At 36.4% G+C, this 27,524-nt stretch overlaps 1 protein-coding gene across 13 annotated transcripts in view; it reads left to right on the top strand.

Moving 5' to 3' along the window:
- BIRC6 (baculoviral IAP repeat containing 6) overlaps positions 1–27,524 on the top strand; it is a 245,498-nt gene that overhangs the window by 171,617 nt on the left and 46,357 nt on the right. For all 13 annotated transcript variants that reach the window (XR_016395304.1, XM_089922371.1, XM_089922372.1 and 10 more), the window contains 3 exons: positions 1,452–1,669; positions 3,902–4,066; positions 4,953–5,121. Coding sequence is in view for 12 of the 13 variants with exons in the window: in XM_089922371.1 (XP_089778497.1) it covers positions 1,452–1,669; positions 3,902–4,066; positions 4,953–5,121 (552 nt within the window). In the remaining variant the exon portion in view is untranslated. The remainder of the gene's footprint in view (positions 1–1,451; positions 1,670–3,901; positions 4,067–4,952; positions 5,122–27,524) is intronic.

Genomic DNA, 27,524 nt, shown 5'->3' with positions numbered 1-27,524 from the left:
GAATTCTTCAGTGAATCTGGTAGCAATGTTTAGATTAAAGAGAACAGAATGGGGCTTCCCTGGTGGCACAGTGGTTGAGAGCCTGCCTGCCAATGCAGGGGACACGGGTTCGTGCCCCGGTCCGGGAAGATCCCACATGCCGCGGAGGGGCTGGGCCCGTACCGCAAAAAAAAAAAGAGAGAACAGAATGAAGAAAATATTATAACAATATACTATATGATAATCTATTTCATAATATAATAATAGAGAATAATAATAGAAAGTTATGGTGATTATTTCCATTGGGCTGGCAGTTGTGTTGATAGAAGAAACAAAGAAAAATCATAGGGTAGCCTAGCAAGTACATTTTCATTTGGTTTACCTCTAATTCTTCAATTACCATTACATTTGATAATTAGTATTTTTTAATCTTACTTTAAACTCATGTGGTTTTGATTAGAGGTGATATCTTTCACATGCCATTTAGAAAGTATACACTTTTAAACCCTGTACAACAAAGTATATATAATCCAATAAAATTATATGAATTTATTCGTGAATCCTATAACTCTGAAGCTGTTGAATATTAATTGCATGGACTTTTTCTTTTGTATTTTCATATTGATGGAATTCTTCAAAAATGTTGACATAATTTTAAATGTTTTTGTAATAATTGTTATTAAATTACAGTGTCTATATACTAAATAAGTCCTGCTTGTTTGGTTTCATATATAAATTGTATATACTTTAATAGATCAGGAATTTCTAATTGCTTTATCTGATTTTTTAAGTACCTAGAGGGATAAGAACCACAGTATTTTAGGACTCTATTATGAGATACTAGGTGTAACACTAAACTGAAAAGGAAAAAGAATTGTCTTTAGGTCATTTCAAACTATTTCTAGTGAATATACAATGAATGTTTATTAAAAAGCATAATTCAGACATACCTTTTTACAGTAGTCTCATCTCCCATTCATTTAGGAGTGGGTGTTTGTTTGTTTTGTTTTTTTACATTTAAGGCTCCTCCCTAGCTAGAACATAGTACAAAACTTTATTGCAAACAAAACAAAATTGTTACACTCTTGCATTCATGGTTGAAACTACTTCCAAGGCAAGCAGTTACTTTCATACTCTTGTAAGAAACTTTTAATGCTTCTTTTTTAGTTGTTAGTTTTTGCTTAAATTCTAGATTATAATAATTTTGACAGTCTATAACTAATATCATATGAGTATATTTCAACTTTCTTTTGGAGTTTATGTATCTGATGTCTTCTTACTGAGCTTTTCTAGACACTTTATTATTAAAGATTAAGATATCACTATTTCTGATATTTTGTGGTTACTTTCTAATAAGTATAATGATATAATTTTATATTACATTGCCATTATAAATTTGTGAGCTTGTGTGTTGTTCCTTATTGTGTTTTTAAATATTTTTAATTTTGAGTTCTCTTCTCCTTTTAATCTAGGTCATATCCTGCAATCTCCATCAGCCAATGTGCTCCCAACCCTTCCTTTCCATGTCCTTCGTAGCTTGTTTAGCACTACACCTTTGACGACTGACGATGGTGTGCTTCTGCGGAGGATGGCATTGGAAATTGGAGCACTACACCTCATACTTGTCTGTCTCTCTGCTCTGAGCCACCATGCCCCACGAGTTCCAAACTCTAGCCTCAATCAAACAGAGGTAGGTTCAGTTGTTGTTGTTGTTTTTTTAAAGAAGGTGTCATTTTATTTATATCTATTTTTGGCTGTGTTGGGTCTTCGTTGCTGCGTGTTGGCTTTCTTTAGTTGAGGGGAGCGGGAGCTACTCTTCCCTTTGGTGCATGGGCTTCTCATCGCGGTGGCTACTCTTGTTGTGGAGCACAGGCTCTAGGTGCGTGGGCTTCAGTAGCTGTGGCACGTAGGCTCAGTAGTTGTGGCTCATGGGCTCTAGAGCGCAGGCTCAGTAGTTGTGGCACACAGGCTTAGTTGCTCCGCCACATGTGGGATCTTCCCGGACCAGGGACTGAACCTGTGTCCCCTGCATTGGCAGGTGGTTTCTTAACCACTGCGCCACCAATAAAGTCCCAAATGAGCTTTTTAAAGATGTCTTTTAGAATAGTATCAAAAATAGAAAATGTCGGACTTCCTTTGGGGGTCCAGTGGTTAAGACTCTGTGCTTCCAACGCAGGGGGCACGGGTTCATTCCCTGGTCGGGGAACTATATCCCACATCCTTTGGGTGGCACGGCCAAAAGAAAAAGAAAATATCTATAAATAAATCTGGAAAAGATGTGTAAGGCAGCTCATAAAATATATAAAACTTTTTAGAAATTCAGTTATTGGTTAGACTTTAATAAACTGAAGCATCTGTCCATGTTTACCTCTCACAGAGTAGAAAATACGGCTTTTCATTAACATTTTTTTTTTTTTGACCGTGGCAAAAATAAAAAAGAAGGAATACAGTGAACAATAGCTCAATGGAAAAAATATCAAGGCATCACCTAACAGAGACTGTTTTAGGAAATGACACCAAATAAGAAGGAAGAAGATAAATTATTAGGAAAAGTAGTCCTTGTTCAACCCTTAATTTAGGAAAATAATTTCAGTGATTCTGATATTAGCCAGTCTCCAAACAAATCTATCTTTAACTGGAAATCTTGACAAACTTTGAATAAAATCTTCAAATATATATGGTTTTCTGATTTAATCTTAGTTTGATACTTCAGAAACACTTCAAGATAACAAAGGAGTAATCACTCTTAAGAGTTTTTATGACAAAAACTTCAATGTATTCAAAGTTTAATTTAGTTCTAAAATTAAATAAGCATGCTTTATGTAAACTGACAGGTGATTATTAGATTTCTTAGCTTCTTTAGCAATGGCAAAACAGTGGTGAGCCAGTCTACATTACTCAGTTGAAGTTTCCTTTAATTGAAAACATATGACACCATTATAGATTCATCCTAAAAGATCTGGCTCATATCCCTATTCCTTTCACTGTTTTCTCTGTTTAATTTTGAGTTATTGACTCTTTAGGCCCTAAAATGCTTTGACCTATCTATTCCTGGGAAACATTGTTAAAGTTTCATTTATCCTTTTTAAAAAATAATTAATTAATTTTTATTTTTGTCTGCGTTGGGTCTTCGTTGCTGCGGGCAGGCTTTCTCTAGTTGCAAGGAGTGGGGACTACTCTTCGTTGCGGTGCGTGGGCTTCTCATTGCGGTGGCTTCTCTTGTTGTGGAGCACGGGCTCTAGGCGCGTGGGCTTCAGTAGTTGTGGCCCATGGGCTTAGTTGCTCCACGGCATGTGGGATCTTCCTGGACCAGGGCTCGAACCCATGTTCCCTGCATTGGCAGGTGGATTCTTAACCACTGCGCCACCAGGGAAGTCCCCATTTATCTATTCTTAAATATAAGCATTTGTTCCCCATTTTTCCCTTCCCCTAACCCTTGACAGCTATACTTTGCATTCTGTCTCTGTTTATTTACCTACTTTGGATATTTCATATAAATGGAATCATACAACATGTTACCTTTGTGTCTGTCTTCTTTGACTTAGCATAATGTTTTTGAGTTTCATCCAGGTAACATGTATCAGAACTTCGTTATTCCTTATGGCTGAATAATATTCCATTGTATGTATAAACCAGTTTGTTTATCCATTCAGCCATTGGTGGGCTTTTGGGCTGACCCTTTGGCTATTGTGAATGGTCTTGCTATGAACATAAGAGTAACGTATTTGTTTGAGTATCAGTTTTTATGTCTTTGGATGTATACCTAGGAGTGGAATTGCTGGGTCACATTGTCTTTCTTTGTCTAATTTTTTAAGGAGTGCCAAACTGTTTTCCATAGCAGCTAAACATTTACATTTCTACTGATAAATTTTTGACGATAAATGAAACCAAAGAGTAATACATTTTTATTTTTTGTTATAAGCCACCAGTATCAAGCTCTCACAACCCTACATCAACAGAAGAACAGCAGCTCTATTGGGCCAAGGGGACTGGCTTTGGAACAGGCTCTACAGCTTCTGGATGGGATGTGGAACAAGCCTTAACTAAACAGAGGCTGGAAGAGGAACATGTTACCTGTCTCCTGCAGGTATATTTGCAAAGTTGATATTGTCAGTGATAATAGTTAAATTTTTTGTTGTTGTATTGATTTTTAACTGTTGTTGACTATCCATCTCATCCTAAGCTACTTTTATACAGCCCATTGTACTCCTTGCTCTCGGTACATTTAAGATACTGGACAGAGATTTCTCTTCCCTACTTGTAACTCTAAATTCTTCCCTCTTAGTTAGCTTCTTCACTGAGACGAAAGTGACAAAGATGAAATTATCAAATAACTGGAATGTGCCATGTCTACTTTCTTCTGGTCAACTTCTCATCTAAAGTGCTATATCTGGACTCTTTAAAAAAATCTGTTTTTTACATCTTTGTTTCTCACATTGTTCTATAAGTTTTCTAGAACTGGGCAAGGTGAACTAGCTTATAAAGTCTTCAGTACCACAGAAATGAGAAGAGTACGTTCTTAAAGATTAGCTTTTGTTCCTGGATCAACTAATTGACTAAAATTAGTTGTCCGTTTTTTTTTTTTAGAGCACTGGTGAAGTCTTTGAACATAATTTTTGCAGTTCTAGGATGATAAGCTTATTCTTATATAAAATTCTAAGATTCCATCACCCTCAAACTATAAACTGAATCCATTCAATGAAATAAATAATCTCAGAGTTGCTACTAAGCTTTTAAGTTCATGTTCTAAGGTGGATTGCTTCTGTATGTCTGGTCATACACTACATCATCATGCGAAGCATACCCTCTTTTGAAAATCTAAAGAAAAAACGTCATTTTTAAAACATGTAGTATGAGGCATTGATTGAGTTGAAAATACATTCTCTTTGGTATTCAGATTGACTAACATAAAATATGGGCTTTTAAACTACAAAGCTAGAACGCAATTTAAATCCAACAATTTTTATTTTTAGGTTCTTGCAAGTTATATAAATCCTGCAAGTGGTGCTGTAAATGGAGAAGCTCAGTCATCTCACGAGAGTAGAGGACAGAACAGTAATGCCCTTCCATCTGTTCTTCTAGAGCTTCTCAGTCAGTCCTGCCTCATCCCAGCCATGTCATCTTATCTACGAAATGACTCAGGTAAATCACACTGTAACTAGTCCTTTGAAATATCTTAGTGGATGATTACTTTTGTTTACTTATTTTATCATTATCAGTTTAAATAATAAGGTTCAATTGGAATATTTGAAATTATCCTTCACTAATATATATAGGTGTGAGTTTGATGGATTTATTTCTTAAAATTATTTGAGAAACAGTTGTTTTAGGGGGCCTCTAATTTGTTACTATGTAGTCATCTATAACATAAATAAAAGTTTTCATTATCCCTTTGTTTTCAACTGTGAAAATACATTTTTTTCTTTTAATAACCTGTAACTGAAAATGATAGGGCAAAGGCTAGCAGTTTCATGACAATATTCTGATCTGAATACGATTAATTGAATTTCTATGTGGTTTTAATGTTTGTCTCAAATATTAGAATTTCAGACAGTAGTTATTTGAAGAAAGGCAGATAGATGAATTATTCAAGTCCATAGATACTTGACAATGAGTATTAGTTTTTACAAATTCAGTAATAAAAGTGCCATAGTTACTTACTTTGTCAATATACAATTGATTATTGATTGAAACTAGTTTATTATTTTCTTGGTTGTGGAATTATCTTCCAAGAAATGTATTCTTTTCCTAAATAAGAATAGAAAGTTTATGTTTTATTTAGACACTCAGTGACATACAAGTATTGCCAAGAAAAACAAACAGTTAACATTTCCTTTTAGCCAGGACCTTTAATTTTATTTATTCATTTTAAAATTTAAAATATTTGCTCTGCTTCTTATCTCTGCTTTTATTCATGTTCTTACTCAAGAAAATAAACACTTACACATTTAATTATATTATTAAGGAAGAATAGGTAAGGAAAGCAATGGAAATGAATCTTGAAGTAGTTTATTTTGATTTGTGGTAGCAGTTCAAATGCAATTGGATGGATGGAAAATGTACTTGTATTTGAAAAGGGATTACTGCCCATATTCTCCACTTGGAAAAGTTTATTGTGCTTCCAAACACACCATTTCCCAGCCTACCTCAAACTTTTTCATAAAAATATTGAGGTGTTATGTAATTGATTTTTTTTTTTTAGATTGACCTGTTTGATCCATCAGATTTGTCTTTTTGAAAAAATAGATGTCAAATGCACAATACATTTTTTGATTAAGTAAAATATTTGGAGCTGTAAACACTTAAGTATTGCAGATCAGTGCCGCAATTTAATATTAAATCGTTTAGAAAAATTGAACAGAGTAAGATAAGGTTTCTCTTTACTTCCACATTGTTAAAATATTATTAATCCTTTTACTTTCAAACTATATGACCTCTCAGAAATTTTTAATTTTGTCTTGTTCGGAAATTCAGTCCTTGTGTAACACTGAGCTTTTATCTTTATGGTTCAGAATCAAAAAGGAAATCTGGTATTACTTACTTTTACTGTTTAAAATAGTCTATTCAAGTAGGTGCACTTTCTGTTAACTGTGTATTTTAGTAAATAAGCCTTGATTCTGGTAAATATATGGAATTGCAGAGACTTAAGGTAGTCTATCTTGGAACTACTTTAGAAATTTAACGTTTGCCTTTCCTTTGTGATTGTTTTCCCAGAGTAAAGACATTTCTTTGCCCAAGGTTGAGATTTATATGCTTGAATCTGGTACTTTGTCCAGTGGTATAATTTTAATTTTAATTGATAGTGGTATAATTTTAATTGATAGATTTATATTTGAACCACATTTATATTTGAACCACGTTTTGTAACCACATTACAAAAATTATTTTGAAATAAGATTTTAAGTTAAGGTAAATTAATATAAAATAATTAACTTAGTTAAGATAAATAGGTCAGATAATTGGCAGAACACCTCTTAAATGATGTTTTCATTTATCAGAAAAAATTTTTTGGAACTTGGGATATATTCAATCCATAGTTTTTAAAGAACAAGGTATATTATTTAAGTATGCCCATTTAGAATATTCTAAATATGAGTTATAGATGTATTTCAAGAAAATGTAACTTAATATATTAGTAAATATGCTACTTATATAAATTATCAATTTTGGTTAAAACGCTGATTTTTAAAGTGACATTTTAAAATCTGAACAAATTATCTAGTCAGTCTTCTCGGAACTTAGTAAAATTCTTATTTTATAAAATTAGTGTTAAGTCCATTTTCCAGTTTTGTCATTGGTCTGTAGAATATTATTTTTGGCCATTTGAGGGGTTGGGATAAGGTAGAGCATCCAATACAGAATCTATTACTTCATGTAATTGTCATATCTTTGTTCTCCTTTAATCCAGAAAAGTTCCCAACTTTTCTTTGTCTTTCATGATACTGACATTTTTACAGAATACAGACTATTTTATAGCATATCCAGCAAGTTGGTTTTTAAGTGTGAGAGCAGTGCTAATAATTTCGTGTGAGATGTTATATTCAATGGTTTGCTTACATTGCTAGCAGATGATATGCAAAAACACAAGCCTAATGTAATAAGCTCTTTTGAGAGCTGTAGTAAAATATAGTTAACCCTTGGGAGATTGGTTCCAGGACCCTCCACCAAAACTAAAATCCACAGGAGCTCAAGTCCCTTATATCAAATGGCATAGTGTTTGCATATACGCTCTGCACATCCTCCCGTATGCTCTAAATCAACTCTAGATTACTTATAATACCTAACACAATGTAAATGTTACATAAATAGTTGTTATGCTGTATTGTTTAAGGAATAATGACAAGAAAAAAGTCTACAGGTTCAGTACGGAGACACTCATCGTAGACCTAACTACATAGTACACACCAGCAACAACATAATATTTTCTTCCTTTCAGCACATACAGACGGCTTTCATTTAATGAAAGAGAAATACATAGAATGTTTAAAATATAAGTACATATAGAAAATATAGTTATAAGTAGAGAAAATATAAATTTATTCTTTTTCTCACACACACTGTTAACACTCACCAAAACCCTGGTTCTTCTCTTTCGTTAACCGTCCTGTGATGATGGTTGCTGTCTTATGCCTATGGCGAGGCGACAGATGTGTAGCATGTAGGTAAGCAGTGAGACATCGGGCTAACTTGAACTTGCTGACAGGACATCTGTGTTGGAAGAACCAGCTTCTAATTGCAGATGCTGATACTTTGGAGGAGGTCCAATAATAATGATGTCTTGATGTGTGGAGGTTGAGAGCTGAGGGTCTTGAAGTATTGAAGATCACGGCTTCACAATTGCAGGTGCTTTAGTTAGAAACATTGTTGTAAGCTGTTTCTTCTTTTCTTTGCATCATCAAACAAATCTTGCAGTGGTTGTACTTATGTTGTTATCCCTCGGGTGACACGGAGGCTTCATTCCATTGGAGGATGTACTCAGGATCATATCCTTTAACAATTCCACCTTTTGAAAAACGGCTGCAAATTTTTCAAGTGTCCTCATTGATAGCCCTGCCTCTTCTAGATCTTCTGCTGCATCGTCATCATCATCGTCTGTCAAGGATTTCAGTAGATCTTTGAGTTCCTTGTTGGGAAAGATTTCTCTGTGTCCTTCTGTGTGTTTCTTGTTGTCCTCACATCATATCAGTGAAGTCTTCTCCACCAGCTTCACTTGCAACATTCAAGATATTCCTGACTTCTGCATCAATAATGGGTAATCACTGACTACCCCACTCCATAATGGCTTCCAACATGCATTAACGGTCTTGGGCTTTAGGGCATCTGCAGCCTCTGCAATAAGGACAGTTTCATCTATAGTTGTGAAGCTCTTCCATAAATCCATGATGCCGAAGTCAAGGTTAGTATCAAGGGCAGCAGGGATCCTCCTGAAGGTGAAGTGGGTGTAAGTCACCTCAATAATGCACTTGATGATCCATTGGTCAAGTGGCTATGGTAGTGAGGTAGTGTTAAGAGGCAGGAACATCACTTCCATGTCCTTGTTGGCAAAGCAGAGACATTGGGGATGGCTGGGAGCATTGTGAGGAGGACCTTATTGGCAGCCCCTTCTCTTTGAGGTATTTCTTCACTTCAGGAATGAAGCACTGGTGGAACCATTTCAACAAGATGGCTGTCACTCAAGCTTTCTTGTTGCATTGCCAACACACGGGCAGGCAATGTTTGTTTTCAAGGGCCTGGGGATTGTTTGCTTCATAGATGAGGCCTAGCTTGATCATGTGACCTGCTGTGTTGCCACACAGCACCAGTAAAGCTATCTTTCCAGGCCTAGAGCCCCCGCGGCCTGCTTGGTACTGTTATGGATGTAGGTATGATTGGACATCTTATTCCCGAACAAGCCTGTTTCATCACAGTTGAAGACTTTCTCTAGAAGATAGCCTTTCTCTTCTGTGAGTTTCTTGAGCTCTTCTGGGAATGCCGATTCTCCTGTGCTCTTTAAGTTCTTAAGACTGTAGCACTTTCCGTAGCTAGCCAACCATCCTTTACTAGCCTTGAACTTCCTCTCCTCAGCTCTCCTCAACCCCCTCACAGTAGTGCTCATAGAGGCCAAGTGCTTTTTCACACATTGTTTTGCCTTCAACGGGGATATGCTTCTGTGACATGTCCTCTAGTCACAAACTTGATGCTTTTTCAGTCTTTGCAGGCACTTTATCACGAACCAGAGAAACCATTTTTGCCATTGTAAGGACAGCACTAACACTTCCACAAATTTTGACTTCTTTCCGTTTTATTTTATGAACGTTCAGTTTATTCTTATCAGCCTTACCAGTCCACTTTGGCAGGCGACATGCCACTTTTTAAATGATCTAAGATTTTTATTTTCTCGTCAAGAGATAGCACTTTATGTTCCCTCTTAGCCTTTGAGGTGTTGCTTTGACCACTTAATTGCTTTTTAGGAGCCTTTTTTTTTCATAGAAACAAAGGGTGCACACAGCACAAGTAGTGAATGAGTGAGACTTGAGGCGAACAATGCTCATTAAGGTAACTCTGTGTATAAAACAGTGAATTTGAAGCCACAGCTTCAAGGTAGGTAACTGAAACAAATAAGTGATTTATATGTTTGTATTAGGCTATTTTTATCTCCAGTATCATTTTTAAAAGGAATGATAAAAATCTTAAAAGGAAGAAAGTAATTATTTTCATGAGATTTCTTAGGTAGATAGGAAGATCTTCATATGAAGGATGTGCTCATTTTAATTTCTCTCTCCCAACATTCTCAGTTCCATTTGTCACAGCCATGTTATTTTGAAAGCTGCGTTGTGAACGAGGATCGTTTTTCCCCAGGCTGCTGTCAGTTACATACACGCTATTGAGTAAGCCTTCAGTTACCCCACTGGCCACTAGATGGCGATCTCATTTCATTGCTAGAAATACTTTGTAAAACTGTATGAATGTGAGAATTAGCAGGTAAAATGTTACTTTAGAGTCTCTCACCCTTATCATTCTCATTCCTGTTTTGGAAAATGACATGTTCCTGTCTTCAGAAAACAGCACCACTGAGCACACTAAATTACTTGCCATTAATATAGTAGAGCATGCTGGAAACTCTTTATCAAAGTGTTATAAAATCTCTACCTTTTTTAGTGCGTGTTTCATAGTGTCAGATTAGGAAACAGCAAATGAAATCCAGAGAAATTTATTCAGTTGCCCATGTTTTACTGTTTAGCTGTGATGTGGCCATTACTAAGCTCACATATTTTCAAATTTTAAAAAAGATATAAATGGATTTTTTCACTATGGAAGAGAGAAATGAATAAATGTGATATGTTAAAGGAAGGAAGAAAGGAGAATAAGCACAAAACTTTTTTTTTATTGAGAACATTATAAAGTATCTACTAATTTGGCTTGTTGTCTTAGCTAAGTGATAGTATACACTAGTATTAAAATTTCCTCATTTTCATAATATTGGTATGGTAGTTCTGTAACTAGCTATAATGGGACAAAAGCCATTATTGCAAGCTTTCTTATACCACCTGATTTTCCTCAGGAAAATGGATTTTGGGTTAAAATCCAATATATCTTTGGAATATATCTTAGGTTATATTCCTCAAAAATTCAGTATTTAAGTTTAATTTTATGAGAGAATAAAGTTAATTTTGTTGTTATGGCAAATGTCTTAAATATGACCACATTCTTTAAATCCAAAAGTTATTACTAAAAAGATCCTTCAGAGTAAACGTACAGTTGGAACCGTTGCTATCTTTTCAGGCCTCAGGGCAGCAAATTCAGGAGGACCTGTTGTTTGTAGAGGGCTTACAAATTATATTAGTACTGTTACATGAAAATATAGTGGTTTATCAGTAGAAAATATATTACTTTATCATTTACGAAAATAGTTACTTTGCTTGTTTTGTTGATACACATTGCCTGAGAAACAAATAAGTAGAAATTTTTGAGCTGTCATAACACATAGTTCTTAACATCATATCCTTATTTACGGTTTTCTTGGTAATAGTTCATTTGAAACTTTTGAGTTACATTGTATTTTATTGCCATTTCTTTACACTGTTTTAATAATGAGTCTGTCAGAAATGGGTGAAGATTCCCGCCGGGGCGGGCGGGGATGGGAGCTGAGGCTCCGGCTTCAGTCGGAGCGCCGGGAGAGGACTGGGGTTGGCGGCATGAACACAGCCTGCAGGGCGTTAGTGCACTGCGGCTAGCCGGGAGGGAGTCCGGGGAAAAGTCTGGACCTGCCGAAGAGGCAAGAGACTTTTTCTTCCCTCTTTATTTCCTGGTGCGCGAGGAGAGGGGATTAAGAGCGCTGCTTAAAGGAGCTCCAGAGACGGGCGCGAGCCGCGGCTAAAAGTGCGGACCCCAGAGACAGACATGAGACGCTAAGGCCGCTGCTGCCGACACCAAGAAGCCTGTGTGCGAACATAGGTCACAATCCACACCCCCCTTCCGGGGAGCCTGTGCAGCCTGCCACTGCCAGGGTCCCGGGATCCAGGGACAACTCCCCCGGGAGAACGCACGGCGCGCCTCAGGCTGGCAACGTCACGCTGCTCTCTGCCGCCGCAGGCCCGCCCCGCACTCTGTGACCCTCCCTACCCCCGGCCTGAGTGAGCCAGAGCCTCCGAATCAGTGGCTCCTTTAACCCCGTCCTGTCTGAGCAAAGAACAGACGCCTTCCGACGACCTACACGCACAGGCGGGCTCAAATCCAAAGCTGAGCCCTTGGGAGCTGTGAGAACAAAGAAGAGAAAGGAAAATCTCTCCCAGCAGCCTCAGAAGCAGCGGATTAAAGCTCCACAATCAACTTGACGTACCCTGCATCTGTGGAATACATGAATAGACAACAAATCATCCCAAATTAAGGAGCCGTGTGGATGAAAGGCTCTTGGTGCTGCAGCCAGGAGTTAGTGCTGTGCCTCTGAGGTGGAAGAGCCAACTTCAGGACATTGGTCCACAAGAGGCCTCCCAGCTGCACATAATATCAAACGGCGAAAACCTCCCAGAGATCTCCATCTCAACGCCAGCACCCAGCTTCACTCAACGACCAGCAAGCTACAATGTTGGACATCCTATGCCAAACAACTAGCAAGACAGGAACACAACCCCACCCATTAGCAGAGAGGCTGCCCAAAATCATAATAAGTCTACAGACACCCCAAAACACACCACCAGACGTGGACCTGCCCACCAGAAAGACAAGATCCAGCCTCATCCACCAGAACACAGGCCCTCCACCAGGAAGCCTACACAGCCCACTGAACCAAACTTAGCCACTGGGGACAGACTCTAAAAACAACAGGAGCTACGAACCTTCAGCCTGCAAAAAGGAGACCCCAAACACAGTAAGATAAGCAAAATGAAAAGACAGAAAAACACACAGCAGATGAAGGAGCAAGATAAAAACCCACCAGACCTAACAAATGAAGAGGAAATAGGCAGTGTACCTGAAAAAAAATTCAGAATAATGATAGTAAAGATGATCCAAAATCTTGGAAATAGAATAGACAAAATGCAAGAAACAGTTAACAAGGACCTAGAAGAACTAAAGATGAAACAAGCAATGATGAACAACACAATAAATGAAATGAAAAATACTCTAGATGGGATCAATAGCAGAATAACTGAGGCAGAAGAACGGATAAGTGACCTGGAAGATAAAATAGTGGAAATAACTAATGCAGAGCAGAATAAAGAAAAAAGAATGAAAAGAACTGAGGACAGTTTCAGAGACCTCTGGGACAACACTAAACGCACCAACATTCGAATTATAGGGGTTCCAGAAGAAGAAGAGAAAAAGAAAGGGACTGAGAAAATATTTGAAGAGATTATAGTTGAAAACTTCCCTAATATGGGAAAGGAAATAGTTAATCAAGTCCAGGAAGCACAGAGAGTCCCATACAGGATAAATCCAAGGAGAAATACGCCAAGACACATATTAATCAAACTGTCAAAAATTAAATGCAAAGAAAGCATATTAAAAGCAGCAAGGGAAAAACAACAAATAACACACAAGGGAATCCGCATAAGGTTAACAGCTGATCTTTCAGCAGAAACTCTGCAAGCCGGAAGGGAGTGGCAGGACATATTGAAAGTGTTGAAGGAGAAAAACCTGCAACCAAGATTACTCTACCCAGCAAGGATCTCATTCAGATTTGATGGAGAAATTAAAACCTTTACAGACAAGCAAAAGCTGAGAGAGTTCAGCGCCACCAAACCAGCTCTACAACAACTGCTAAAGGAACTTCTCTAGGCAAGAAACACAAAAGAAGGAAAAGACCTACAATAACAAACCCAAAACAAGAAAATGGGAATGGGAACATACATATCAATAATTACCTTAAATGTAAGTGGATTAAATGCCTCCACCAAAAGACACAGATTGGCTGAGGGATAGAAAAACAAGATGCATATATTTGCTGTCTACAAGAGACCCACTTCAGACCTAGAGACACATACAGACTGAAAGTAAGGGGATGGAAAAAGGTATTTCATGCAAATGGAAACCAAAAGAAAGCTGGAGTAGCAATATTCATATCAGACAAAATAGACTTTAAAATAAAGGCTATTAGAAGAGACAAAGAAGGACACTACATAATGATCAAGGGATCGATCCAAGAAGAAGATATAACAATTGTAAATATTTATGCACCCAACATAGGAGCACCTCAATACATAAGGCAAATACTAACAGCCATAAAAGGGGAAATCAACAGTAACACATTCATAGTAGGGGACTTTAACACCCCACTTTCACCAATGGACAGATCATCCAAAATGAAAATAAATAAGGAAACACAAGCTTTAAATGATACATTAAACAAGATGGACTTAATTGATATTTATAGGACATTCCATCCAAAAACAACAGAATACACATTTTTCTCAAGTGCTCATGGAACATTCTCCAGGATAGATCATATCTTGGGTCACAAATCAAGCCTTGGTAAATTTAAGAAAATTGAAATTGTATCAAGTATCTTTTCCAACCACAACGCTATGAAACTAGATATCAATTACAGGAAAATATCTGTAAAAAATACAAACACATGGAGGCTAAACAATACACTACTTACTAACGAAGTGATCACTGAAGAAATCAAAGAGGAAATCAAAAAATACCTAGAAACAAATGACAGTGGAGACACGACGACTCAAAATCTATGGGATGCAGCAAAAGCAGTTCTAAGAGGGAAGTTTATAGCAATACAATCCTAACTTAAGAAACAGGAAACATCTCGAATAAACAACCTAACCTTGCACCTAAAGCAATTAGAGAAAGAAGAACAAAAAACCCCCTAAAGTTAGCAGAAGGAAAGAAATCATAAAAATCAGATCAGAAATAAATGAAAAAGAAATGAAGGAAACGATAGCAAAGATCAATAAAACTAAAAGCTGGTTCTTTGAAAGGATAAACAAAATTGATAAACCATTAGCCAGACTCATCAAGAAAAAAAGGGAGAAGACTCAATAGAATTAGAAATGAAAAAGGAGAAGTAACAACTGACACTGCAGAAATACAAAAGATCATGAGAGATTACTACAGGCAACTCTATGCCAATAAAATGGACAACCTGGAAGAAATGGACAAATTCTTAGAAAGGCACAACCTGCCAAGACTGAATCAGGAAGAAATAGAAAATATGAACAGACCAATCACAAGCACTGAAATTGAAACTGTGATTAAAAATCTTCCAACAAGCAAAAGCCCAGGACCAGATGGCTTCACAGGCAAATTCTATCAAACATTTAGAGAAGAGCTATCACCTATCCTTCTCAAACTCTTCCAAAATATAGCAGAGGGAGGAACACACTGAAACTCATTCTACGAGGCCACCATCACCCTGATACCAAAACCAGACTAGGATGTCACAAAGAAAGAAAACTACAGGCCAATATCACTGATGAACATAGATGCAAAAATCCTCAACAAAATACTAGCAAACAGAATCCAACAGCACATTAAACGGATCATACACCATGATCAAGTGGGGTTTATTCCAGGAATGCAAGGATTCTTCAATATACGCAAATCAATCAACGTGATACACCATATTAACAAATTGAAGGAGAAAAACCATATGATCATCTCAATAGATGCAGAGAAAGCTTTTGACAAAATTCAACACCCATTTATGATAAAAACCCTGCAGAAAGGAGGCATAGAGGGAACTTTCCTCAACATAATAAAGGCCATATACGACAAACCCACAGCCAACATCGTCTTCAGTGGTGAAAAACTGAAAGCATTTCCACTAAGATCAGGAAGAAGACAAGGTTGCCCCCTCTCACCACTCTTATTCAACATAGTTTTGGAAGTTTTAGCCACAGCAATCAGAGAAGAAAAGGAAATAAAAGGAATCCTAATTGGAAAAGAAGAAGTAAAGCTGTCACTCTTTGCAGATGACATGATACTATACATAGAGAATCCTAAAGATGCTACCAGAAAACTACTAGAGCTAATCAATGAATTTGGTAAAGTAGCAGGATACAAAATTAATGCACAGAAATCTCTGGCATTCCTATACACTAATGATGAAAAATCTGAAAGTGAAATCCAGAAAACACTCCCATTTACCATTGCAACAAAAAGAATAAAATATCTAGGAATAAACCTACCTAAGGAGACAAAAGACCTGTATGCAGAAAATTATAAGACACTGATGAAAGAAATTAAAGATGATACAAATAGATGGAGAGATATACCATGTTCTTGGATTGGAAGAATCAACATTGTGAAAATGACTCTACTACCCAACGCAATCTACAGATTCAATGCAATCCCTATCAAACTACCACTGGCATTTTTCACAGAACTAGAACAAAAAATTGCACAATTTGTTTGGAAACACAAAAGGCCCCGAATAGCCAAAGCAATCTTGAGAACGAAAAACAGAGCTGGAGGAATCAAGCTTCCTAACTTCAGACTATACTACAAAGCTACAGTAACAAGACAGTATGGTACTGGCACAAAAACAGAAATATAGATCAATGGAACAGGATAGAAAGCCCAGAGATAAACCCACGCACATATGATCACCTTATCTTTGATAAAGGAGGCAGGAATGTACAGTGGAGAAAGGACAGCCTCTTCAATAAGTGGTGCTGGGAAAACTGGACAGGTACATTTAAAAGTATGAGATTAGATCACTCCCTAACACCATACACAAAAATAAGCTCAAAATGGATTAAGACCTAAATGTAAGGCCAGAAACTATCAAACTCTTAGAAGAAAACATAGGCAGGACACTCTATGACATAAATCACAGCAAGGTCCTTTTTGACTCACCTCCTAGAGAAATGGAAATAAATACAAAAATAAGCAAATGGGACCTAATGAAACTTCAAAGCTTTTGCGCAGGAAAGGAAACCATAAACAAGACCAAAAGACAACCCTCAGAATGGGAGAAAATATTTGCAAATGAAGCAACTGACAAAGGATTAATCTCCAAAATTTATAAGCAGCTCATGCAGCTTAATAACAAAAAAACAAACAACCCAATCCAAAAATGGGCAGAAGACCTAAATAGACATTTCTCCAAAGAAGATATACAGACTGCCAACAAACACATGAAAGAATGCTCAACATCACTAATCATTAGAGAAAAGCAAATCAAAACTACAATGAGATATCATCTCACACCAGTCAGAATGGCCATCATCAAAAAATCTAGAAACAATAAATGTTGGAGAGGGTGTGGAGAAAAGGGAACCCTCTTACACTGTTGGTGGGAATGTAAATTGATACAGCCACTGTGGAGAACAGTATGGAGGTTCCTTAAAAAACTACAAATAGAACTATCATATGACCCAGCAATCCCACTACTGGGCATATACCCTGAGAAAACCATAATTCAAAAAGAGTCACGTACCAAAATGTTCATTGCAGCTCTATTTACAATAGCCCAGAGATGGAAACAACCTAAGTGTCCATCATCGGATGAATGGATAAAGAGGATGTGGCACATATATACAATGCAATATTACTCAGCCATAAAAAGAAACGAAATTGAGCTAGTTGTAATGAGGTGGATAGACCTAGAGTCTGTCATACAGAGTAAAGTAAGTCAGAAAGAGAGAGACAAATACCGTATGCTAACACATATATATGGAATTTAAGAAAAGAAAATGTCATGAAAAACCTAGGGGTGAAACAGGAATAAAGACACAGACTTACTAGAGAATGGACTTGAGGCTATGGGGAGGGGGAAGGGTAAAAAAAAAAAAAAAAATCTAAGGCAACCATGAAAATCATGTAATAAAACTCATAAAGTTAAAAAAAAAAAAAGAAATGGGTGAAGATTTTACAAGATTCTTCTGCTAAGTAAAGTTGCAGGTCACTTGGTTTTTAATTCCAAACTGTGGTATAATATGGCCCCGGTTTTCTTAAAAATTATCTGAGTAGTACAAATAAAATATGAAACACTTGCCTGCATTTAATGTATTTTATTTCTGCATATGAGTCAAAAACAAGATCCTGTCTGCTGTTTCATTCTTGGTAAAAGAGTACAGAGTACCAAAATTTTGAGCATGTTTGTGGCCACTCAGAGTATCTGGCACACATAAGTACTCATCAATAAATATTAGTTTCTTTTATCTAGAATTTTCCTGTTTGTCAAAGGTATTCTATTTTGAAATGTCTTTGGTATGGAATACATTACTCTGTCTCTTAAATGATTATGTTGCATAAATTTTATAAGGGGGAGAGAGGTTGCTTAAATTAAAAATTATCTGGTCTCCAGTTGATTTGATTTGTATAGATTTGTAAGGGTAAAATATCTGGAACCTTTTAAGATACCTTCCTTGTTTACCCAAAGTAGAGGTCCTTCTCTTCCTGTTAGTTGCCAGTGTATCTATTGTTTATATTTTCACTTCTCACATTGTAGTGTGTTTATAGTACACACCTTCTTAATAAAATTCCACCTAACCAACCTGCCAAATGAACTATAACTCTTCATTTCTTCTATAAACAGCTTGACTTGTGCCATATATATATATATATAATTTCCCATTAATTAAATTGTAAGCCTATTAAGAGTTATATTTGTTTCCAAATTTGTTTATGCTAGTTATATTGCCATTACATAGTCAAATATTACACATACTAGATGCTTATATGATAAATTTGTGAAATACTTTTTTTGTGTGTGGCTGTGCAGTGTGGCTTATGGGATCTTAGTTCCCTGACCAGGGGTTGAACCTGCGCCGTGGCAGTGAAAGCGCCGAGCCCTAACCACTGGACCAGCAGGGAATTCCCAGTAGAATACTTTTTAAAAGCATAAAAAGGGAATTGGCTAAAACAATCATTGAATTAGGCTTACATGAGAAAATGTAAAAGATTGTGTGTGTGTGTGTGTGTGTGTGTGTGTGTATCACGCCCCCAGTAGAATATCCTTCTTGCTGAGTAGAGCAAGTTGGCCTTGACTTGTGTAAAAAATCATTCATACTTTGATATTCTGCCAAAAATCTTTGACCTCTTGATAGGGTTTCCGTTTATTTCATTATTTTGCCCTAGTGGCTGGCTTAACTGCGACCTTCAGCCAAAGTTTAACATATTCTAGGGTTGACATGAATCCCCAAAACAGTTGGTTGGCTAAGGCTTGATTGAAAAGTATAAATTCAAGAAATTAAACAATGGAAAAATTGAAATATTGTGTATGAATCCTTAGATACAGAAGTTATTTTTATCGAAGTATTTGTGTAAGATTCATTGATGTTTTCCTTACAGCACTTGTATGTGATAGAGTTATTACTAATTACATATTAAATTCATGGCTCTGCAGTAAAACAACTTCGAACTAACATTTTATTAATGTACAAATATTCTTGATGATATATGCTCACTTAAGATATCCTTTCAGTAATCTCATTTGCAAAGATCTTTATTGCAGAGCCATGTTTTGTTTTTAAATGTATAGTATCAAGGAAGAGTTTTTGGTTTATTCGTTGAGTTACATTTTAGTGAGAATTTAAGATCCTAGATGAAAAAATTCTCTCTTACTTTACTGTACCCAGTGTTTATTTCAGCCTTTTTTAAAAAAACTGTATGTTGTTCAAGTATAATTTCTGCAACTATTGATCTGCTAGGGAAGAAAATAGTTTAGCATTAGGAAGGTTTATAAGTGTAAAAGTCAAATTATTGGATTGGTACTTTGAAAAATGGAGCTGGCTTTTGAATAAGGTAGTTTACCAGACAGAATATATTTGTTACATGATTATCTTTTAAGATATGCATACTAGCCACGCTAGTTGTAGGGATGTTGATTGCATATAGTTATGGATTAAATTTTAGTATTCAGTTACTTGAAAGGATTTTTAATTTACAGAGAAATAATTTAAGGATCTCTGATTGCTTTATTTCCATGTGATATTTCCGTGAAATGTAGGATGACTTTATATTTCAAGTTAGGCAAAGTAGGATGAATAAATTCTTTAATTGAAAATAAATATTTGAGCAATTTATTATTTAATTTTCACATTAGTTTTTGAGTCCACTCAAATGAACATTCCATAAACAAGTATTACTTTATTAGATTGAGTTGAGGTTTTTATACTTTAGGTGGGCCTCTCGTTTTGTATTACTGAAATTGATCAGAGAAATAAAGTCAACACATGCTGAAGAACATCAGAAAAAAACAAGACGCCTTTTCTATGTAGTATTTATTTTCTATGTAATCTGATAGTTACAAATGCGCAACTACCAAAAAATTATTATAAAGCATGCATTTCTTTTGAGATATTAAGTATAAATCCAGAGGAAGACAATGCTTTTGAGAATATTCAGCATTTATTGATACTGAATAAAACTTTATTTTTCTGTAGATTTTGTTACTTTTCTTTCCCATGCTGAAAAAATTTTCCTTTCCTATATTAGGTAGATTATTAGAGGCTTAAAATAAACATAAATTTAAAAGCAATTGGAATGAAAATGATATATATTCAATATGTACTTTTAGAAAAAAATCCATTGCATGGTTGCTCTTGTGTCTTATTTCTATTACTGGATCTTGTGTGTTTTCTGGCATACAGAAATAAATCTTTATTATCCATATATTCACTGCAGTGCCTAGAGTAAGGCACTTACCCTGGTTACTGCCCTTAGGGCCAGGCACTTGCCCTGGAATGTTTGTCATAATCTTCTGGAAATATTCTTTTAAAGGTTATTCTTAGAAATCATTTTTGTTAGAGCTGGCTTTTTTCCTGAATGCAACCCCATGAAAGAGACTATCAGCTTGTGATATAGATATACACAATAACTACTACCAAGAAGTTAAGTACTATCCCAATAATGCCTAACATGGTCAAGACAGATTCTTCATTTTCTTCTTTCTCTTCTTGCTTCTTTACATCTTCTGTTGTAGTGATGACAGGAGTACCCATTTTCCCCAAAAATCTCTTGGTCTAGAGAAGAAGAAAGTTGACTGTGAAACAAATCCTTGGGAAAGGTATCTTTGAACTATACAGAGAAATAGGAAATAAATTTATTGTACTTGCTTTTGTTGCATTATTTTTCAGCCTGCAGTTCTGTTTTACTCTGTTGAAGGTGGTGGAACATGATAGAAAATAGAGGCATTTTAGTAGAACTTCAAATAATCTATTATCATTTTAACAGTTGGGTAGAATAATAGAAAATATAATGAAAAGGCACACAGATACTGCCATTTATATATCCTGGGTGTATATTTAGTAGCTATAAATACATTTTCAAAGTCTTTTATGTATATTTAACTAAGCTGATGTATTTAATGTGAATTACAGTTTATACCTAATAGGTATAATCACCACATATTTTAGCCTAAAATAATGAAGTTACTAAAGATCTGAGATTATTTTTTTGAAGTATAGTTGATGTATGATATTATATAAATTACAGGTATACAAAATAATGATTCACAATTTTTAAAGCTTATACTCCATTTATAGTTTTTATAAAATATTTTCTATAAATGTCCAAGTTCTAAAATAATTAAAAGAGAAGTGTTCCTTTCCCTACATTGCATCAGGAATGAAGTATTCCCAGTTATCCTGCTTTAGTCCACAGTAGTGACGAATGGACCTTTTCTCTTTGTGGAGAACTTCTGTTTACACTCAGAGAAAAGGAAGTGAACAAAAAACCTGGACAAACTTCTTTATTGAACATGGCAAATGTTTTCAGTTCTCCAGAAGGGGTGTGTCTTTTCCATTAGTAATCCGTGGTGAATTTCACTGTAACTGTTTGGTAAGAATTGATGAGCTTCTGCCAGTAGTCAGCCAAGCAGTAAATGTTTTACATTTTTTCTTAGAATTATTTTTAGCTTTTATACATGCTGGATCATGTGTTTCATGGAAAAAATGATTAATCTTTTTGATTATTTCTTATAAATTTCTTATCAACCTTTAAACTATTCTGTTTTTTTCCAGCCATTTGAATATCCTTTTCCCCATTGAAATGTTGTTTCACATACAGAAGATGAGAATTTTATTCTTTTACCTAGTACTAGTAACTACTTTCAAATTCGAAAATTTCTCTTACTGAAATAATTATACAGTAGTGTCACACACCTGTATCTGTAGTTGTTGATGATACTTCCAAGGTAGTTTTCAAGCTTTGCATAATTCAGCAAACAGGTTCATCTGAGGATCCAAAGGATAGTGTCTTTACTTGGTTGGTGGTAAGCAGTAACATTGAACATGCACTTGGCATTTGCTGAGTGAAGAAGTTGCTGCAAGCCACCCTTGCAGACATGGAGTTGCATAACAGTGTCATGCCCCTGCTCTTCTTTGTCAGGCTGGTCACGTTTAATCCTGTATTAATGATGAAGTGTGCTGTGTGGAAAAACACCTAAAGTTTTCTGATGAAGTTCTGTATGGCCAAACATAGGATTAAGGAATTCAGGATTGAAACACTTGGTGTATCTTGTACTCGTTTGTATTTCATTAAGAGTTTGTTACATTTACTGACTCCTCTTGTTCACTGACCCATAAATGTTAGTTTAAAAGTGCATATCTTAAAAAAGAGAGCAAAAATTAGCTCTCCCTTAGTTTTCCAGATTCCCTTCTGCAGGGGTATTCAGACGTAAGTCTTTAAAAGAAAAACACGAGTAATGTAAAATCAGATATGAATAATCATTTTCCAGTTTCCTGGCATAAGCATAGATTGCCGAATGCATTAATATCTGGGTGGAATTTGACATTAAAATGAGCACACTTGTTTATGTAACTGACTGTTGTCAAGAAAAATGCAAATATACAAAAACTTCCTATTTTAAGTTTAAAATGTGTATCATAAGAAATGACATAGTACTGAAATTTATTTAAAGTTCTTTGTAAATCAGACCCATAATTTTGTCTTGCCCTGTTTTTACTATTTTCAATCTCATTGTCCACTGCCTATTACCTTGCCTCCACAGCTTTTGCTTGCATCCCTCCTTGATATGAAGAGAGTATCTTCTCTTTCCATAATTTAAGATTCCCAGTTGGAATCCTCTCACTGCTAACTTAATTGAATAAGATAACAATAGCATAAAAAGAAGTATCATGTTTCATTTATTTTAGAAGAGCTGTCTTATTTTCTCTACGCCCATTTATTTCCAGATTTTAAAGTGTTTTAAAAATTATCAACCCTTCATGTTTGTCAGATTCTTTTCCCCCTCTCTTCAGTATTGAGTATCAGCATGGTAGGCTGTCCTCGGCTTTATTCGTATAATGGAGAGGTAGCTTCTCATTTTGTGGTTTTTCTTGTTGTTCTTGATAACTTCATAACCATTTAATTGCTTTTGAAAAATCAACCTGTCTTGGATTACCTGTATTCTTATGTAATTTTAGGTAAAGTACTATAATTTTAGGTAGTTAATTGTTTTTAATTAATAGACTAATATTTTTAAAAATTAATCAATAGACTACTAGTTTACAAGCAGTTTTGGGTTTACAGAAAATTGAGCAGGTAGTACATATCACCACCCCCTTCCACTCATAGTGTCCTGTTACATCTTGTATTAGTGTGGTACATGGTACAATTGATAAACAAATAGTGACATGACATATTATTTTTAACTAAAGTCAATAATTTACATTAGGGTTCACTCTTTGTGTTATACCATTCTATGGGTTTTGACAAATGCCTGGTGTTGTGCATTTCACCATTACAGTATTGTACAGAATAGTTTCACTGCCCTGAGAAATTTCCTGTGCTCTATTCATCCCACCCTCTCTCTTCCCACAGTGAAACCTCTGGTGACCACTGATATTTTTCCTGGCTCCATAGTTTTTCCTTTTCCAGAATGTCATATAGTTGGAATCATAACAGTGTGTAACCTTTTCAGATTGGCTTCTTTTACTAAGCAATATACATTTAAGTTTCCTCCATGTCTTTTCTTGGTTTGGTAGCTCATTTCCTTTTATTGCAGAATAATATTCCACTGTATTGATATACAACAGTTTGTTTATCCAGTCACCTTTTGAAGAACGTCTTGATTGCTTCCAGTTTGGGGCAGTTATGAATAAAGCTGCTATAAACCGTCATGTACAGATTCTTGTTACTGTTTTTGTTCCATTGATCTATTTGTTCTTTCGCCAGTGCTACATTATCTTGATTATTGTAGCTTTGTAGTAAGCTTCGAAGTCTGGTCATATCAGTCCTCTGACTTTGTTCTTCTTCTTCATTATTGTGTTGGCTCTTCTGGGTATTCAGCCTTTCCATATAAATTTTAGAATCACTTGGTCAATATCCACAAAATAACTAGCTAGGGCTTTTATTGGGATGATTTTTGTACTCTGTTCTTTTTTTCATTGCCGCATGGAAGGGGATTGGGGAAGATAAAACACTGTGTGCAATACTTTGATAAATAAGTTTATAAAGCAGTACAAATGGAAATCTTTGGATAACTGGCTACATTTATAGTAATGGAAATTCTAATGTTTCAAATACTTAAATAGAGAAATGGAAGCCATTCAAAACGTGAGTGAAAGACAAAGTTTTTCCAAGACTTCATTCTTTTGCTGGTCCCAAGTTGGAAGAGGCTGTATGAGTATGCATTTACATCTATGTTTGCATATATTTGAAAATCAAAACATCATATTGGGGGAAATGTTTGGAAAGCTTATTGTGTTCTTTGTCTCATATACAAAGTAATATTATTAAGCAATTGAAGAAAATAAACATCCCAGAAGAAAAAGGAGCAAATGGTATGTGAAAAAGTACTTAAAAAAAATTAATAACAGCTTTATTGAAAGATAATTCACTTACCATACAATTTGTCCACTTAAAGGGCACATTCAGTGATTTTTGGCATGTTCACAGTTATGTGCAACTGTTATGACAGTCAAATTTAGAACATTTTTGTCAATTTAAAAAGAAACCAGAGGTGGCTTCCCTGATGGCACAGTGGTTAAGATTCTGCCTGCCAGTGCAGGGGGCATGGCTTCGAGCCCTGGTCCAGGAAGATCCCACATGCCGCGGAGCAGCTAAGCCCGTGTGCCACAACTACTGAGCCTGTGCTCTAGGGCCCACGAGCCACAACTACTGAGCCTGTGTGCCACGACTACTGAGCCTGTGTGCCACGACTACTGAAGCCCGCGCACCTAGAGCCCGTGCCCTGCAACAAGAGAAACCACCACAGTAAGAAGAGTAGCCCCCGCTCGCCGTAACTAGAGAAAGCCCGTGCACAGCAGCGAAGACCCAATGCAGCCATAAAGAGAGAGAGAGAGAGAGGAAGGAAGAGAGGGAGGGAGGGAGGAAGAAAGGAAAGAAAAGAAGAAAAGAAATGAAACCAGGGCTTCCCTGGTGGCACAGGGGTTACTACCAATGCAGGGAACGTGGGTTCGAGCCCTGGTCTGGGAAGATCCCACGTGCTGCGGAGCAACTAAGCCTGTGCGCCACAACTACTGAAGCCCATGCGACTAGAGCCCGTGCTCCACAACAAGAGAAGCCACTGCAGTGAGAAGCCTGCGCACCTCAACGAAGAGTAGCCCCTGCTCGCCGCAACTAGAGAAAGCCCACGCACGGTAACGAAGACCCAGCACAGCCAAAATAAACAAAATTAATTAATTTAAAAAAAAAAAACACCATATACACCTTAACTATCATCCCTCTTTCTCCTTACCACCCCTCCAGCCTTAAGCAACCACTAATCTACTGTCTCTCTATGTATAGAGAGTGCCCACTGTGAACATTTCATATAAATCAGATCATGTAATATGCAGTCTTTGGTTTAAATTTTTAATCTCAGTACAGTGTTGTCAAGGTCCATTGATATTGTTTCATGTATCAATACTCGATTTCCTTTTTATGACTGGATAATATTTCACTGTATGGATATCTACTGCATTTTGCTTATTCATCATTTGATAGACATTTGAGTTGTTTATACCTTTTGGCTATTGTGAATAACAGTGAACATGAGTGTACAAATATCTGTTTTCGTTCCTCCTTTCATTTACTTTGTCTGTATACCTAGGAGTGGAAATGCTGGTTCACATGGTAATAAGTTATTCCTTGACTTTTATTTTATTTATTTATTTATTTATTTCCCGGTACGCGGGCCTCTCACTGTTGTGGCCTCTCCCGTTGCGGAGCACAGGCTCCGGACGCGCAGGCTCAGCGGCCATGGCTCACGGGCCCAGCCGCTCCGCGGCACGTGGGATCTTCCCGGACCGGGGCACAAACCCGTGTCCCCTGCATCGGCAGGCGGACTGTCAACCACTGTGCCAACCAGGGAAGCCCCTCCTTGACTTTTAAATTACAGCCATCTTAGTGTATGTGAGATGGCAGGTATCTCATTGTGGTTTTGATTTGCATTTCCCTGATGACTAATGATGATGTGTTTGCTGGTCATTTGTGTATCTTTTTTGGAGAATTATCTATTCAGATCCCCTGTCCCGTAAGTGGGGTCTGGGCAAAAGGAAACATCTGCCTCTTAGCTCTACTTATCTGAAACTTAGCCACAGCAGCAAGTAGCTGGTGGTAGGGTGAGAAATGCTGAGATCTTCCCCTCCTGGGGAGATAATCTTCTAACTCAAGCTAGGGGAAGAGGGAGCTCAGGTTCTACCAGTCTGTGGTGAATTTGCTTTCTTGCTGAGCTGAGAGCAGGAAGAGAGTAGGATCTTGGTTCAAATACTTTAGGTTCTTTTTTTTCTTACTGAGTTTAGTAGATTTTCTTAAATGAGTGTTTTCTCAGTTTGTTGTGTGCTCTTTGGACTATTTCTAGGGCCTTGAGTGGTGATGTTTTTTTAAAAATTTGTATCTGTTTCATGGCAGAGCAGGTTCACTGAACTCTTCATGCTGTCATGCTGGTGCGAAAAAAAAATTAGGTTTCAAAAGCCTAGTAAAATTTTTAACCTCTCATTAATTGTTCTATATCCTTATAGTGGGATATTTTGCATCCATTAATTCCTTGAAAGTAAAAATTCAACACATACCTAAATGTACTATATCATGTGCCTTTTACCTGTAACATTAATTGTGTGTGTGTATATATATGTATTTATAAAAAACAAATAAATATGAATACATATTCTCTTTCCTTACCTTTTACGTTGTTGTTATATTTACCGAAATGGCACTATACCATACAACCCCATTTCTTTCTTTCTTTCTTTTTTTTTTTTTTTCCCCACACCCATGAGGCTTGTAGGGTCTTAGTTCCCCAATCAAAGAGGTTGAACACGGGCCCCCGGCAGTGAAAGCACCATCTCCTAACCACTGGACCGCCCGGGAATTCCCCATACAACCCCATTTCTATTCCTTGTTCCTCCTGTTCCCACCTTAGGTATTTTGGAATTTGTTCCAATGCAGCATAAGGCACATCTTCATTTTTATGACTGCGTAATTGATATTTAGTAATCGAAACAGCTCCATCTAATGAACATAAATGGATTATTTTGCTGTTATAAACAATGTTGCAGTGACTAATTTTGGTGACCTTGATAATTTTATCTGTAGGATTAGTTTTCAGAATTAACTAGAATTGATGATTCAAAGGGTATGCCAATTTGTTGTTTTGACAGATTGTAACTTGTGCTCCATAGACATTATACCAGTAATGTTGAGTAGCTATTTCCCCACAC

Source organism: Delphinapterus leucas, chromosome 13 (genome assembly GCF_059928025.1).
Source record: "Delphinapterus leucas isolate spDelLeu-1000000601 "Yukka" chromosome 13, BTC_Dleu_Yukka2, whole genome shotgun sequence".
NCBI lineage: Eukaryota > Metazoa > Chordata > Mammalia > Artiodactyla > Monodontidae > Delphinapterus > Delphinapterus leucas.
The sequence above is the reverse complement of the archived record's forward strand: the minus strand, read 5'-3'. Positions and strand labels throughout refer to the sequence as shown.